This window comes from Dromiciops gliroides, chromosome 2, assembly GCF_019393635.1.
Source record: "Dromiciops gliroides isolate mDroGli1 chromosome 2, mDroGli1.pri, whole genome shotgun sequence".
Taxonomy (NCBI): Eukaryota; Metazoa; Chordata; class Mammalia; order Microbiotheria; family Microbiotheriidae; genus Dromiciops; species Dromiciops gliroides.
Window position 1 is genome coordinate 659,388,114 of NC_057862.1, and position 16,983 is coordinate 659,405,096.

The window sequence follows — 16,983 nt, forward strand, 5'->3', positions numbered from 1 at the left end:
CAGTCTACTGCTTTTTCTGCCTTCCATTTAAGGATCTGACCAGCATTGGAGAATGGTGCCAGAAGAATCCAAACTTCAAAATAGCATAAAATTGAGGACCATGTCCTGTATGGAACACATACAAGTTGTGATGATCAAAGGAATAAGAATTATGTTACTTTCCTCTTTCATATTTTATATCCCCCAATTCTTCAACTGACCATTCCCTTCCCGTCTTCCCTTTCTGTTCTAGATGGCAAGGGCGTTAGGAGAAGTAAGCAGAGTTTTCAGACTGTTTCCCCCCCAATTCCAAAATAGTGAATGAAAGCAGAACTGCGTCCAAAGTCCTCTGTCCACTCATGGCTCACTCAGTCATTGAGTGGGGCACTCAGCAATGCCATTGACTATGTAAGTAGGTAATTCAGCTCATCAAGTGTTTGCTGAGCTCTCCCTGTGTGTTAGGCTAGGCATGTATGAGGAGATAAGGCTCACCCCCAAACAATAACCCAAGGGCAGTGAGATAAAGTGCCATCAAGTGCTATACAGAGCCATTGCATCTCAATGGGGACTTCAGAGATCATGTCTAGAACAATCTCCCTCCCTAGGATTGAGCTTAGTTCTGGACAGCATGGATAAACTGGAGAGTATTCAGAGAGGGGTAACCTGAACAAGAAAGGACCCTGATCCCATGACAGAAGACTGGGTTGAAGGAACTGAGGATGGCTAGCCTGAACAGAAGATTCAGGGAAAGCTTAAGCTTGCTAAGTGTTAGCTATACAAAGAAAGGCAAAAGACAGTCCCTGCCCTCAAAGAGTTTAATCTAATGGGGGAGACAGCATGCAATCAACTAAGAAAAACAAGACATGAGGGATAAATAGGAAATGACCATCAGAGGTAAGGCACTAGAATGAAGAAGGATTGGGGAAGGCTTTTGTAGAAGGTGGGATATTTGCACCATTCGACTAAATGGAGAGAGCGCCTCAGGGCACTTGAGAGGATGTATGGCCTGATAGGGGGCTTCAACTATTTGGAGGAGGGATTAGACTTGGTCCATTTAGTGCCATAGTACAGAACCAGGAGCTGGGGAGATGTGGGGGGAAGGAAGTTATGAAAAGATAGATTTGGGTTTAATGTAGAAAACCCTCCTAGCAATGAGCACTGTTCCCAAATGGAAATGGCTGCTTTCAGGGGTGGTCATTTCCCCCTCTTTGGGGGTCTCTAAGCAGATCCCTTATCAGATATGACAATCAGTGGAGATTCCTTTGATGTATTGGTGACTCTAGATGACCACTGGGTGAATGAATGACTTTTTTTTTAATGAGGCATTTGGGGTTAAGTGACTTGCCCAGGGTCACACAGCTAGTAAGTGTTAAGTGTCTGAGGCCGGATTTGAACTCAGGTCCTCCTGAATCCAGGGCCGGTGCTCTATCCACTGTGCCACCTAGCTGCCCCATGAATGACTTTTTAATAAGTATTTTGTCAAGTGTTTGCATTGTCCTAAGTAGGTCTCTTCTTGCTCCCCAATTCCGTCCTTCTGGGAATTGCCTCTACAATGTCCCTAACATATTCTCTAGGTGACAAAAGGGCGGTACGAGGGGGGTGTGGGGAAGCCAGTGACCTCAGACCACTTTGGCTGGGTGGTGACAGGTGGGAGGGTGGAATTATGAGCTGATTATATGTACATAAGACTTTAGGACTATTTTAGTACCAGCTGACTGAGGACCTTCTCCTCCAACAGTTGTCTTTCTGGATCAGAACCCAGCCCAAAGTACAAGGCAATTGCTATAATTGGTCACACCCTAGATGCTGTCTTACTGAAGAAGCTTCTTCTTATTCACCGTAAGACTCTAGCTAAGTCACTTTCTTTCCTTTGGCCTCAGTTTCCTTGCCTGTAAAATGAAAGGGCTAACCTTGGTAAAAGGATTGTGTTCTAGATCACTATGAAAGTTGCCCAAAGCCTTGGATTTGGAGAACATGGAAGGGTTTGGGGTGGGGGGATGACTCTGTCACAAAGTTAGTGGTATCTGTGGTTTTGACAACACCTTCCTACTCTGGCAGAAAACTTATCTGAAGACTCTGAGATCCTGGCATTATGCCTTCTGGGGTCTTTTCTCTCTATTCTCCACCTTCAATCATCCTTTTTTTTTTTTTTTTTTTTTTTTTTTTACAGAGCCTAATGGGTGGCGCAGCTTGGTGATGCAGTGTGTTGTTGTTCATCCTTCATTTCACAAGAGGTGATGGAGCACTGGGCTTGGGAATCAGGAAGACATCTTCCCGAGTTCAAATCTGGCCTCAGAAACTTACTAGCTGTGTGACCTTGGGCATGTCACTTAATCCTGTTTATTTCAATTCCTCATCTGTAAAATGAGCTGCCAAGAAACCCCACAATGGGATCACCTAGAGTCAGACACAACTGAACAACAATTGAAACTTTTTGTATCCTGGATCCTTTAGGTGAAGCCTATGGATCCCTTCCCAGAATAATATTTGTTGCTTATATCATAATAGAAGGAAGTGTTAAATTTCAGTAATAAATCAATGAAAATAAAGATGCAATTTTTTCCCACCCAGTTTCATGGACTTGATGAAATCTATCCCCAAAGTATTCTGTGGAGCCAATGTCAAGTGCCCCCATTCTAAGAGAAGGAAAGAGATCCCTTAGAGAGGTCATGATTCTATTGGGTTTGAAGGCATTTGGGGGATTATGGAGGAAAAGATCTGGCTTCAGATCAAGACTGAGTCCCTTGGTGGTCTAGGTAGGACTGATAGAACTGAAGTAACCTCAGAGGCCATCCAACTCAAACCCTAACTAGATAAGAGTCCCTTCTACATCATACCTGACAACTAGTCAACCAGCATCTGCCTGAAAAAAGTGAGAAGCAGCCTACTACTCCCTGAGAACAACCCATTCCACTTCTGGATAGCTCTAAATATCAGCCTACAGACCATAAAATGGCCATAAGAAATGATAGAAGAGAGAGCTTCAGAAAAATAAGGCTTGTAGGAATCAATGCAGAGGGAAGAACCAGGAAAATTATTTATACAATGGCAACACTGTAGAGATAAACAATTTCTAAAGTCTGATGACTTTTGATTAGTGCAATGACTGACTGTGATCAATGATCAAGCTTGGTATCCACCTCTTGATGGAGAGGCAATCAACTCCAGATGAAGAAGACCTACAAGTTTACATGGCTAATGTGGGAATTTGTTTTGTTTATGCATACTTGTTAAAAATCGTTTTGTTTTCTTTTTTTTAGTGTGGGAGAAGATGGGAGGGAGTGAAGATAAATACTTGTTAACTGGGGAAAAATTAAAAAGATAAAGGATAGAATTCACCTGGTCTTGAGCTCATCAAAGGCAGGTAGGTACTAACTATCTCCCTATGTAATCTTGGGCATCAGATTCCCATGATTATTTTTGTACCATCCGTTTAAGTCCAAAGATTATTCTTCTTGGGAGAAAAAATAGAGACAAAGTAAGAGTTGAATAATTCTGTCTTCTCCCAGTCATCTATTACCATTATCCCATTCACCCACAGAAGCTTCTTTGATTCTCCTCTTTCCCTCAAGTAAATTAAAAAAAAATCTTACTTTGTATGTCTTTAGCTTTCTTTGATGTCCTTAGCTTATTTTGAGCTTTGACATTATTCTCAGAGGACCATATCATAGAATTTATTCTTTATTTTCTGTCCTTGCTTAAATCTTCTACATGCTTTTTAGAACAATCTAAGTTGGGGAATGGATTCCCTGCGCACCCACATTAATTTTTTAGCCTAGCATTTCTTAACTTGTTTTTATTTTGATAACTATTACACTTAATTGATTTCTTTTATAATCTTACATATTGGCATTTTAAAACTTATATCTGAGAAGGTTTCACCAGATTGACAGCCAAAGGGATCTATGACACAGGAAAGGTGAAGGACCCTTGATTTAGACAATTTCTCATTTTCCTTTTCATTGGAATCCTTTCTCTTGACTTCTTTAGAATTTCATTATTTTAAACCAAACATTGCCCCTGAGAATGACTTCTTGTTAGGCTTTTTTTTTTTTTAGTGAGGCAATTGGGGTTAAGTGACTTGCCCAGGGTCACACAGCTAGTAAGTGTCAAGTGTCTGAGGCTGGATTTGAACTCAGGTCCTCCTGACTCCAGGGTCGGTGCTCTAACCACTGTGCCATCTAGCTGCCCCCTCTTGTTAGGCTTTTAATCCAAGGCAACCTATCTATCTTTCCTCTGAGAACCGCCTTTCCCAGATCTAGTGCTCATGTCCGACAATATCCAGTTTCCTTTTCCCCAGTCACAAATCTAAGACAGAGAGGTCATTACTCTCCAACGTTCCCATCACTTTGACTTTAGCCAGCGGTTCCCCTGCGTGATGAGAATCGAGTCCAGATCAGTAATTCCTCTCTTTGCTTCTTCCAACTTTTTGAAGTCTTCAGTAGTGGGAGTTCCTTAGGGTGAGGGTCTCTGTCTTATTCACATAACAGAATTATATAATGTAAGAATTGGAAAAGACCTTTGAAATCATCTAATCTGGATATCTTTTTGTTTTCTTTTGTTTTGGCAGGACAATGGGGGTTAAGTGACTTGCCCAGGGTCACACAGCTAGTGTCAAGTGTCTGAGGTCGGATTTGAACTCAGATCCTCCTGAATCCAGGGCCAGTGCTCTATACACTGCACCACCTAGCTGCCCCCATGGATATCTTAAAAAAAAATTTTTACAAAAGGAAGTTTGCTTTTAAAATAGTATATTAAATATTATTTTAACATTTATCTGTCAAACTTATCAAAATATTTAAATTATTAGATATCATTTAAATGTTTATTAGATATTAAATAGTTTTCATTTTAGTTTTAAATAACAAGTCTTTTAAAAAATATTTTCCTCTCATTACTCCTCTCCACCCATTAGCAAACTAAAAGAAGAGAAGAAAAACAAATCCCTCAATGCATAGCTATAGCCTGGCAAAAAAAAAATAAATTCCTACATTAGCCATGTCTCAAAGTGTATATCTCTTTCTACATTTAAGTTCCCCATCTTTCTCTCTGTCAGGAGGTAAGTGGCATATTTCATCTTCATTCTTTTGGATTAGTGGCTCATCACGTCATTGACAGGAGTTCTAAAGTCTTTCGTGGTTTTTTTCTGCGTTATAAAAATCATTCTCTTAGTTCCTGTCCTTTTGCTCTGTATTGGCTCATAGAAGTTTGTCCAGTTTCCTCTGAAATGGTCCATTTCATAATTTCTTATGGCTCAATGACATTCTGTTACATTCATATATCATAAATGTGTTTAGCCATTTCCCAATAGGAGCATGACCCCTTTGTTTCTAATCTTAGGTTACCAGGAAAAGAGCTGCTATAAATATTTTGTACATATTGATCCTTTTCTTCTTTCTTTGGTTTTATTTGGGTATAGGCCCCAGAATGGGATAGCTGGGCCAAAGACAAGACACAGTTTGGTAACTTTCTGGGCACAGTTACAAAAGGCTTTCCAGGATGACTGTAGCCCCGGGGGTTCTTAACCTTTTTGTATGTATCATAGCCCATTTTGCAGTTCGGGGAAAGGGGACATCCCTTCTTGGAAAAATAGTTTTAATGCATAATATAAAATACATGAGATTGCAATGGAAACCAATTATATGGAAATGATGATCAAAATGTTAAAAAAAAGAAATTCCAGATTCATATACTTATTGAAATATCTCCACAGAGTCCTTGGGGTTAGAGGACCCCTGACCTAGTTACATATGGGAAAATGAGACCTAGAAAAAAGTGACTTGCCTAAGGTCTACAAGTTAATAAGAGTCCCAGCCAAGATTAAAAATAAACAACTCAGGGGCAACTAGATGGTGCAGTGGTTAAAGTGCTGGCCCTGGATTCAGGAGTACCCGAGTCCAAATCCGGCCTCAGACACTTGACACTTACTAGCTGTGTGACCCTGGGCAAGTCACTTAACCCCCATTGCCTAAAAAAACAAAAACAAAAACAAAACAAAACAAAACAAAAAAAAAACCAACTCAGGTCTTCAAACTCCAAGCCCCCACCAAACTGCTGCTGCTCTATTCTTATTAATTCTTCCACCTTCACTTTCCCCACAGCACTTATCAAAGTGCCCTGCTCTTAGGTGTTCAGAAAATAATAGAAAAGAGGATCCAAAAGCTGAGATTCCTTTCCCTTCCTTCAATTCAAAACAAATGCTCTCTTCTCAGGTATAAGTTAGCCCAGCATGTAAGCTGTCCTGAATTTTTCTGAATAAAAGTTCACACTTTGACATTGACTTGCTATAGAGGTCAACTAGTATTCAAACTTCTCTCTCTCTCTCTCTCTCTCTCTCTCTCTCTCTCTCTCTCTCTCTCTCTCTCTCTCTCTCTCCTTTCTCCCTTCTTCTCACTCTCCCTATCTAGCCCAGGCCACTCATGAGCCCAATCTTAGTGTTGATCATTGTGAAAATTTGGCTTGCTCTGTTCCCTACCTGGTCCAGTTTACCCCTCCATAGACAATTTCCATAGTCCCCTGCTTCCAGAGGCTCACCCTACAGGTGTCAAAACTTATCACAGACATCAGATATACTTTAGCCTTACTGCAGCTCAGAACTCCTGAACTCAAGAAATCCACCAACCTCAGCCTCCCTGGTAGCAGAGATTATAAGCGTGTACCTCCAACAAACCTAATGCTACTCTCAAAGTTCCTCCCTCCCCCCAAGTTCCTGACCATACCAATCACTGGCCTCACAGCTCTAGCTTCTGAGAGAGTTAAGGTTCAATCTTGAAAGACTGATTCATCAACTGCATTCTATATAAAAGCTAGAGAAAGACCTTTCTTGGATTCATGTAAGTCACTGGTCAGAGGGTCTTTGCAGCCCTGTCCCCCATTGTTAATGAAAACTTCAGAGTATTTAGAAGAGGAAATTCAAGGAGAATGGAAAGTTCTCCAGAGCCTCAGCAATCCCATCAAAATTAATAACTTCTCACTCTCCATTATAATGAACCCAAGGGGCTTAACTGCTAAGTAATAAACCAAACTAGACAACACCAGAGCATTGACTGAGTGGCTGGCTATTGCATCACTGCCCTGGGCACTGACTGGGTTGTGCTGTGGGAGGGAGGAGGCATTGTCCTTACTGTCCTGGGGGAGCTTCTATTAGGTTGGGAAGATAAGACTCCCACAAAGAAAGGAATTTGGTGGTACAGGGTGGCACTACATCATGGAGGAACCTCATGCATTATTAGATTGAAGGCTTCAAACCAGGTTTAGCTCATCACTTTTGGGACTACTTCTTTACCTTCCTCCTTTTTTGAGTTGTTAGAGTGTAACGTTAGAATGTAAACTCCTGGAGGGCAGGATTGTATTTTTTTTTTTACTATATTTGTATTCCCAGTGCTTAGCACACAGTAGGTGCTTAATAAATTCTCTCTCCACCTATAGGTATATCTATCTTGCTTGTTTTGTATATATTTGCTTGCATGTTGTTACACTGCTATGCATGTAAATATTCATTTGTCTATCTTCCTCTCTTTCTGAAGAGTTTGGTCTTTATCCTATGGCCAATGGGAAGCCATTGAAGGTCAGCAAATGGGAAGCCATGCAAGCTGCGTTAGGAAGAGTAGTGGTGATGGAGGAGGAAGAGTTGAGAGGCAGCCCTCCCAGACCTCTCCAGAAGGGCTCCCTCCTTTTCAGACGATGAGCTCACTGAGGTCGGTGACCCTATTTCCTTCTGTGTCTTCCCTCACTGCACCAAATCTGTTTCTTGCCCAAGATGGTGCGATCAGGCAGATGGCCTGCCTTGCAAGAGGAGAGTCAAAGGTGCTGGGGAGGGATTGAGAGGAGGGAAGGGGATGGGGTGGGAGAGCATTGCTGAAAATTTAATCTTCAAACTACGTCCACAGAGGTAGACGTCTACCTGGGTCACTTCACTTCAAACACAGCTACTGAACACAAACGCTGCCAAATAGCTGAACACCTAGTCAGAATTCAACTAACCAGATCTAAGCCTTGGGTGGTGTGTGTGTGTGTGTGTGTGTGTGTGTGTGTGTGTGTGTGTGTGTGTGTGTGAGAGAGAGAGAGAGAGAGAGAGAGAGAGAGAGAGAGAGAGAGAGAGAGAGAGAGAGAGAGAGAGAGAGATTAAATTTTTCCATCAGTGAAGGGATCCATGAATGATTTGGTGAGGTCACTATCAAAGGCAGCTAGATGCTATAATGAATGGAGTGCTGGGCCTGGAGGCAGGAAGACAAGTTAACATCCTGCCTCAGACACTTACTAGGTGTGTGACCCTGGTTGTATTAATCTCGGTCTGCCTCAGTTTCCTCATCTGTAAAATGAGTTGTTTTGAGGATCAAATGAAATATTTTTAAGTGCCTAGCATCTAATAGGCATTTGTTAAGTCCCTTCCTTCTTCTTCCCTCTCTTCCTTCCCTCCTTCCTAATTGAATCGGGGCTTCCTAATATAGTTACTCTTGGATACCTATATATCAGAGTTTGGCCCAGAGAGATGATCGACGAAGATTTCCCTGAATGATAGTCCACATCAGTGTATAATTTTATTTTCTTTTTTTTTCAGTGTATCATTTTAAAGACTATGTCCATTTTTGAGATGGACTAAGAATTCCCTTTTCTAAGTGGACTGACCTCCCTAATTTTGTTTGGTGGGGCTGGGGTGGGGCGGGGAAGGAGCAGGGTGGAGCTGGCCTGGGACTCAGCCTTTGCATAGTGCCTGTCTAGTCTTGCGTGCCCCACTGAGCAGGGGTGGGTGAGGAATGGAGTCAGTGCTACCTCTACCCTGGGAAGCAGTTAGCCAAGGAAAGTGACAGAGAAATTCCTCAGGCCGCAGCTTCCTCTTTCCCTGATAAGTGGCTTCCTGCACGGCTCCCCAGCCTGAGTCAGATCCGGGATGAGAAATGCCAAACGTTCCTCATTGAGCCACCTAAGCCTTTCCCTGTGGCATCAGGCTTGCAAAGGATCGTAGGATTTTAGAGATGAAAGGTACCTTAGAAGGCATCTGGTTCATGCCTCATTTAACTGGTGCTGGAACTGAGACCTGAAGTCACTTAAGTGGCAGAGATGGCATGGGTACCCGGGTCTTAAGGCTCCAAAGTCAGCATTCTTTCCCCTACACTGCCTTCGAGGTATTTGTGGTGCCCAGCCCTGTCATCCTTCCTGAGAAGAAATAAAGATCCTCAGACCAAGGCTGGTGCACCGAAGGTGTTCCCTCACTTGCTTTATAATACTTCTTTTGGGGCCTCAGTTTACTCATCTGTAAAATGAGGAACTGGTCTTGATGACTTCTAGGCTTCTTTCTAGCTCTAAATCTAAGCCTCTCTCTGGATGTTCCATGATGAGGATGCCCGTGTGGAAGGGGTTAGGTGTATCAGGCATGGGGTGTAGAACCCAACCCTCTGATGGGCAGCAGTTATGCTCTCATCCTCAGTGCTTTTGAACATCACGGGATCCTAGACTTAGGAGTTGTAAAGGCTTTTAGAGGGTGATCTCTTCAACTCATTTTTACAGATGAGGATATAAGCCAACCACAGTTATGAATAATGATAGTTCACTACATACCATAATAAGTTCAATATGGATATATGATCTAGATTTGAAAAGGTCACATCATTTTAAAAATTAGGCATCTTTTGTTGCTATGGCTAAGGGAAAAAATAACTAGTTAAAAGTTAGAGAGGATATTAAAGATAAAGTAGATAGTATTGATTGCATGAAATTGAAAGATTTAGCATAAATAAAATCCATGCAGCTAGGATAAGAAGGTAAAGTGTTGATTGGAAAACCTTTGTATCACAGTATCATACATCTCTGATAAGGTTCTTATATTCAAGATACATATATAGAAATAACAGATCTCTCTCCCCCTTCCCTCCCTCCCTCTCTCTCCTCCTTTCTCTTTTCCTCCTTCCCCTTTCCTTTCTCTCTTTCCCTCCATCTTCCTCTTCTTGTTCCTCTACCATTTCTACTTCCAGAGGCCCCAGTAGATGTTATCAAAGGATATGAACAAACACTTTGCTAAAGACAAATTGCAAACTATATAGAATTTTTTTCTAAATTACTAATAAGAAGAATAAAAATAAAAATAATTCTGAGGTTTACCTCAACCCCCCCCCCCCAAAAAAAAAGATAGACATAGTCAATGTTCAAGGGGGATGTGGAAAGACATGCACACGTGAATACAACATTGATGGAGCTGAGAATTGATCCAACTATTCTGGAAAGCAATTTGGAATAATGCTAAGAAAATGTCTAGGATATGAACATTCTTTGACCCAGAGATCCCACTGACAGACATATACCCCAAGGAGGTTAAAAACAGAAAGAAAGATCTCAGATACACCAAATTATTCATAATGGAACATTTTGTGGTTGCAAAGAACTGGAAACAAAGCAGAGGCACATTGATTGTGGGATGGCTAAAGAAACTGTGGTGCATGAAGGTATATTGCACCATAAGAAGCAGTAAATTTGAAGAATTCAGAGAAGACTTATGTGAACTCATGAAGAGTGAGGCAGAACCAAACAATAAACAAAATAACTGCAACAACATAAACAAAAACCTTTTCAAAAACAAAACAAAAATTAGCCCCTAATGATGTATAATAATCACCGAGGTTGGCCCTGGAGAAGAGTTGAGAAAATCCACCCCTCCTTTTCCTTTACCAAGAAAGACTGTGTGTGTTAAATAGGACATATTTGATATGTTGGTTGGTTTTAGTGAACTGCTCTTCTTCCTCTTTCTTTTTAAAATCTTTGTTACCAGGACTATCTTATTGGGGAAGGGGAGAGATATATGCAGAAATAAAGATTATGTAAAAACAAGAGAAAGATCATAATTTCTCAATCTTGCTTTACAAATGCCTCATTCAGTCCTCACTACAACCCTAGGATATACAGGGAGGTCCTGAATAGTGCAAATAATGAATCTCCTGAAGTGGTCCCGTGTATTTGAATTCAAGTTATTAGAATTTTTTAATGATGTAAAATATGGTCATTGGTGCCAGCCCAATGGAAATGTGCAATGTAAATTGACAACTACTTCAGGGAGAACCATTATTTGCACTAATTGAGACCTAGTGTGGGTTGAATAATTATTCTATTTTCCAACTGGGAAAACAGACTTGCCTAATGCCACATAGCTAGTGACTGTTGGAGCAGGGCTGGGAAACCAATCTCCTGATGTCCACTCTGCCTTTTTCTTCTACTTCTCTACACTACTTTCCATTTATCTTCACATTTATCTTCCCATGTCTTGTGGTAAAGGAACAACATCCAATTCTAAGTACTCTTTCCCTCTCCAAATAAGATTTGGATAAAAGAAACATGGAGATCATTTAGCCTCATTTTGTAAATAAGAAATCTGAGTCCTCCACAAGAAGAGATTTGACCAAGGTCACATACATGTATTAAACAGAAGAACGAGACCCAAGTCCTCTGTCTATAAATCCAGTGCCCAGGCAATCTCAGCACTAGCTTCTGGGCTCCTTTTCTTCCACCTTTGTTACCCTATGACTGAGTTCCCATGGAGAAGGAGTGTTATTGGAAAGCACAAAGAAGCAATGGCCATCACAAGCATTTGGAAACCCCCATCTCCTGTGTCCTGGATCCATCTCAGCCTATCTTACTCATCTTATCCCCCAATATTATTACTGAAAATCCTGAAAGTACACTCAGTGCCCAGGCCTCTTCATCAGGGAAAGGCCACAGTGAGCTGGATGGCTCCACGTACCAGACGGTCTAAGACTCCGGTCGGTCAACTTTGGAATGTATCACGTCACTGATGTCTGCAGGAGGTCACCCTCCCAGTCATGCTTGGCTTAATGGGCTGGGAAAATGAGTCTGAGTTTTCATTACTAAGCAAGGGGACAAGTTGGCCAGAGACTCAAAATCAGCCGAAGTGATTTAATAACATGGTGAGGCATAGGATTATACACCTTAGCATTTAGGAAGGAAAGGGACCTTAGGGACGATTTAGTTAATCAAGCAACAAGCATTTATTAAACACTTTGCTGGGCAGCATCTTGACACAGTAGATAAAGAGCTAGGTTCAAAGTCAAGAAGACCTGGGTTCAAGTCTTGCTTCTGATACAATCTCTCAATGCTAATACCTTTTCTCTGTTAATTATCTCCAATTGATCCTGCTGATAACTTTTTTTTTTTTTAGTGAGGCAATTGGGGTTAAGTGACTTGCCCAGGTTCACACAGCTAGTAAGTGTTAAGTGTCTGAGGCCGGATTTGAACTCAGGTACTCCTGACTCCAGAGCTGGTGCTCTATCTGCTGTGCCACCTAGCTGCCCCCTGCTGATAATTTGTTCATGGGACAGCTAGGTGGTGCAGAGGATAAAGCTCTGGACCTGGAGTCAGTGGGACTCATTTTCCTGAGTTCAAATCTGGCTTCAGACACTTACAAGCTGTGTAACCCAGGGCAAGTTACTTCACCCTATTTGCCTCAGTTTCCTTATCTGGCAAATGAGCTGGAGAAGGAATTGGCAAACCACCAGATTAAGAGATGGAAGGATCCTTCCAGGTCATTCTTTCCAACATGTAGATAATTGAATATTGACTTAATATCCCCCCACCATCAGAGAATTTAGAGATTTAGAGCTAGAAGGAGCCTAAGAGGTCATCTAGTACAATCTCCTCATTTTACAGATGAGGAAACTGAGGCCCAGAGAGGAATTGCTGTTAATTATTTCTTGTTTATCCTGCATATATGTATATATGCATATATATATATATGTATGTTTTCATATTGTCTCTTCCATTAGATTGTAAGCTTTCAGAGGGCAGGGACTCTCTTTTATCTCTTTTTGTATCCTTCATAAAATGCCTTAATAAATGTTAATTGATTGACTTGACTTGCTCAAGGTTACTCAGGTAGAAAGGAGTAGAGGTAAGATTTGAACCCAAATCCTTTGACTCCAAAGTCAAAGCTCTTTCCCTTGTGCCATACTGCCTCCCATTATAGACTTCAGAGCTGTTAAGGGCCTTGGAGATCATGTAGCCCAGGGGTTCTTTTTTTTTTTTTTTTTGGTGAGGCAATAAGGGTTAAGTGACTTGCCCAGGGTCACACAGCTACTGAATGTCAAGTGTCTGAGGATGGATTTGAACTCAGGTCCTCCTAACTCTAGGGCACCTAGCTGCCCTTGCCCTGCTTCAAGGGTTTTTAAGCTGGGGTACATAAACTTTTAAAAAAATTTTGATAATTACATTCCAATATAATGGTTTCCTTTATACTTCCATTCATTTTATATTATGAATTTGTTGTTTGTCTTTTGTTCTCAAAGAGGACTATGACATCAGGAGGTGATGTCACGATGTGCAGTGAATTGGATTTAAGTGAGGGAGGGCTGTCCAAGGTCCCCAACCTCACTCCTCCAGAGCCATCTACGTCCAGTGGCAAGATATATATCAGGAAGACTAGAGATGGCTCCAGATGTTTTTTTAAGGCAATTGAGGTCGAGTGATGCCCAGGGTGACACAGCCAGTAAGTGTCTGAGGTGATATTTGAATTCAGGTCCTCCTGACTTCAGGGCCAGTGCTCTATCCACTGCACCACCTAGCTTCCCCTTTGTGCATTCATAAACATGTTTAAGAAGGGATCCACCAGCTTCACTGTGCTGCTGAAAGAGTCCATGACATAAAAAAATTAAGAAGCCCTAATTGTAGTCTAACTCCACCATTTTACAGATGAAGAAACTGAGACCCAGAGAGTCAAAATAATTTGCCTGAGCTTACACAGGTGTAGTAAGTAGCATAATCAAACTTCAAACTTACATCCCATTTACTCCAATTCCAAAACTTGGAATCCCAGAATTCTGGAGTCAGAAGGATCCTGTTTGCTCTTCCTAACTTCTACCAGTTACTCTGGGAATTTCCTCTTAACATTGTTCCATGCTGTCACGCCGAATAGAATAAAGTAGAGAATCTTATTCCTTTGGGTCCCATCCCCTCACCCCCCGCCCCCCGCGTCCCAAACCCATTACCTGGGACCAGATGAGTCCATTCAACATGGACCCGGTTCTCCCAGATAGTTGTCGCTGGGCTCCCCTTGAGAAAAAGGTGGAACTTTTGTTTCTCCATCAAGGCTGGTCATCCCTCCAGGAAGATCCTGAGGGTTGGACTCAGAGCCCAGAGAATTCCCCTTGGGGGAGCGCCAACCCCTCACATAACTATGACCCTTCTTCACACATACGCAGACATACTCACTGCCTGCAGCCTTCAGCCTGTGATTTCAAGAACACAGCAACGCCTTAGCCCTTGGATTGCCCTTCCGTAAATACAAATAAAAGAACAGGGAAGACACAATGGGCCAAAACTCAGCCAGTTGGGTTAAGTGAGTACCATGAAGGTTGGGGGTGGTAGGGGGAGAGGTGGGGGGAGAAGCAGGTAGAGAGCAGGGGATAGATAGATATCTCATAGCCTGAGTGAAGATCTTCCTTCCCCACCTTAGGGGGCAGCCTGGAAACTAACAAAGTGTCCTGGAGGGGAGGGGTCCACCTTTGATGGACCCACAGCTTTGGATCCCCCTCTAACCCCCTCCCCTCCAACCCCTTCTTCCGGGAAGGGAAAGAGATTACTTTCTGCATCTCAGGAATGTGAGTCATTTCCTCTCCAGAGGAAACAGGGGGGTGGAGCTGGACCCTGGACTGTCCCACCCCAGTCCCCCATGACTTTCCACCAGAGCCTAGACTGCCTTCCCTTCCCTGTACCTCTGTGCGCCGTTTCCTCCCTAGCCTTCCGCTCTTCCTATTTTTAATCCTTTCTCCAGCATTTGCTGGAGGACTGGGGTGGGTGAAGTAGGCTTGATGTGTGACCTCACTTCAGCTTGAAGGGGCTTGGGGGGCGGTGGGAGGAAGGGAGAGATTCACAAACAAACAAGGGTAGCAGAGTCCCCTGCCCTTGGGAGGGAACCTGATGGTGCTGGACTCCATGTAGGAGGGACTTAAAGAGGACCCCTCTCCCGGTCCCGCTTTCTCCTCAGTCTGGCATACACCAGGAGATGGGTCATAGGCTAGAGCATCCAAGAACTCAAGCCATGCCTCCTAGCGCCCCTACTCTGCCCACTAGCTATGCTTTGGGGGGCAGAACTCTCCAGGGCCATGCCCTGGCTGAAGAGTCAGCATGGTGTAGAAGAGTATAGAGCCATAGACCCAGAGGGAGGAACCCCAGGGTACTAGTACTGCTCTCACCACTAACTAGCTAAATGACACTTTGTTTTATCCTCTGTATCATGAGGGATTCTTGGAGGTAGAAGACTCTAAGACCTCTCCTTAACTCTCACATCCTTTGGCACTCTAATTCTCCCTCCTTCTGTCCCTCAGCTGTGGGTCTATCCAGAGTGAACACTGGAGTTTGGGCTTGGAATGGGCTGGTTTTAGAGCAGTCCAGCCAGGGGATCTTTGAGGGAGCCAATGGGACACACCAGTGGGATGGAGGGTTCCCCCCAAAAGGGGAAAGTTCCCTGGAATATGGCCCCAGGTTCAGTGGAAAGGAAAGGAGAAAGCTTGTCATAGAAGGAGGAGAGGGGGTATAGAATACTCACATGAGCACACCCTTGGCCGAGAACTATGGGCTGAGTTTGGTTGTCCCAAGAGGCAGGTTATGAGAATAAGGAGAAAGACTAATGCCCATGGGTGGGTCCTTGAAGGTACGACAGAAGAATTTGGATCAGATGTGACTGAAGGGAGGCCCTGTGGACCCTTCTTGTCTTCTGCACAAGCTGAGGGGGGCAGGCTTGGCTGGTATTTGGGGGAGGGCTTCAGCTTTCCAGGTCCTTTCACATAGGTTGCCTCATTGTCTCTGAGAGGCAGTGTGGCATAGTAGGTAGAGTGCTGGACTGGGAATCAGGACAACCCTAATTCAAAACCTACCATTGATGCTTACTAGCTGTGTATTCCTAAGGCAAGTCTCTTCCCCTTCCTGGGCCTCAGTTTCCTTATCTCTAAAATGAGGGGGTTGGACTCAACAGCCTGTAATGTCCCTCATGTTCAATCAGCTGATCCCCATAATCTCCCTGTCAGGGCGGTAGCCCAGGGAGTAGAAAAACAAACACCAGAACTTGGAGTCTCCAGGTTTGTGTTTGAATTCTTTCTCCATCACTTACCATCTGAGCTTGGCCTGAGGCTTGAGTCCCAAGCCTTGGCATCTTTATCTACAAAGTGAGGACTAAGGGGCAGTTGATCACCAACCACCTTCTAGCTCTACAGACCAAAAATAGGCCCAGAGATTTGCTTAAAGGATGGAGCTCTGGAGGAAAATAGTTGGAAACTGGCAGCTTTAGCTAGTGTGAGAGCAGGGAGTCCTGGCAGTGAGAGCAGCTTCAGGTTTCAGGTATTTTTTTAATTAAATGAGAATAAAAGTAAGGATGAGTCTTTTCTTCTAAGATCTCTGAGACACCAAAGAGTCTCTTCCCAGGGCCAAAATCACATTCCTAGACCTACACCCCAGGCTCTGAGCTCTGCCTGGATGAATCCAGGGACGGAAATCCCCCAGGGAGGACTCATCTGCCAAATCCTTCAGAGGTCTCAAAGGAATTCCACCCATTGGCACAGCACCTGTGCCTGAGCCTCTTGGTGATGGGGGCAGAAGAAAGACAGGGAGATTCCTGTCTAGTGAGAGAGGTACAACACACATATGGAAAATAACTTAAAAGAACCCACAAAGAATCATCAATGTCTATCCACTAGAGTATGATTCTATTCCACCTCTCAATAGAGGTTAGGGACCTGGCAACCTCACCTACTCTGCCTGAAGCTCACTCGGTGTGAAAGAAGGAGCCAAGAAGGGCCTCTGAGCAACTAAAAGATGCCTCCAAGTCCTTGTACCAAAGCTAATTGCCATTACTCCCAGGAGAATCCCTCCAGATCTCGATTAGCATCTTACTTTATAGTCATTAACAACTTTACAATTTGACCTATTCCAATTCCATCTCTACACCACATTATCTGCTCTCTAGTTGTCATCTTCATGCCTCCTCCAATGGAAACTTGAGTCTCCTTGGCT

At 43.1% G+C, this 16,983-nt stretch overlaps 1 protein-coding gene across 3 annotated transcripts in view; it reads right to left on the minus strand.

The window, feature by feature from the left end:
• ADGRG1 (adhesion G protein-coupled receptor G1) overlaps positions 1-16,983 on the minus strand; it is a 79,620-nt gene that overhangs the window by 17,512 nt on the left and 45,125 nt on the right. Inside the window, exon 1 of one of the 3 annotated variants that reach the window (XM_043988336.1) lies at positions 13,965-14,114. The exons of the other annotated variants lie outside the window; for them this stretch is intronic. Coding sequence (XP_043844271.1) covers positions 13,965-14,061 — 97 coding nt within the window. The 5' untranslated portion in view covers positions 14,062-14,114. Of the gene's footprint in view, positions 1-13,964; positions 14,115-16,983 lie in introns of those variants that run through there. 3 annotated transcript variants of the gene reach the window in all.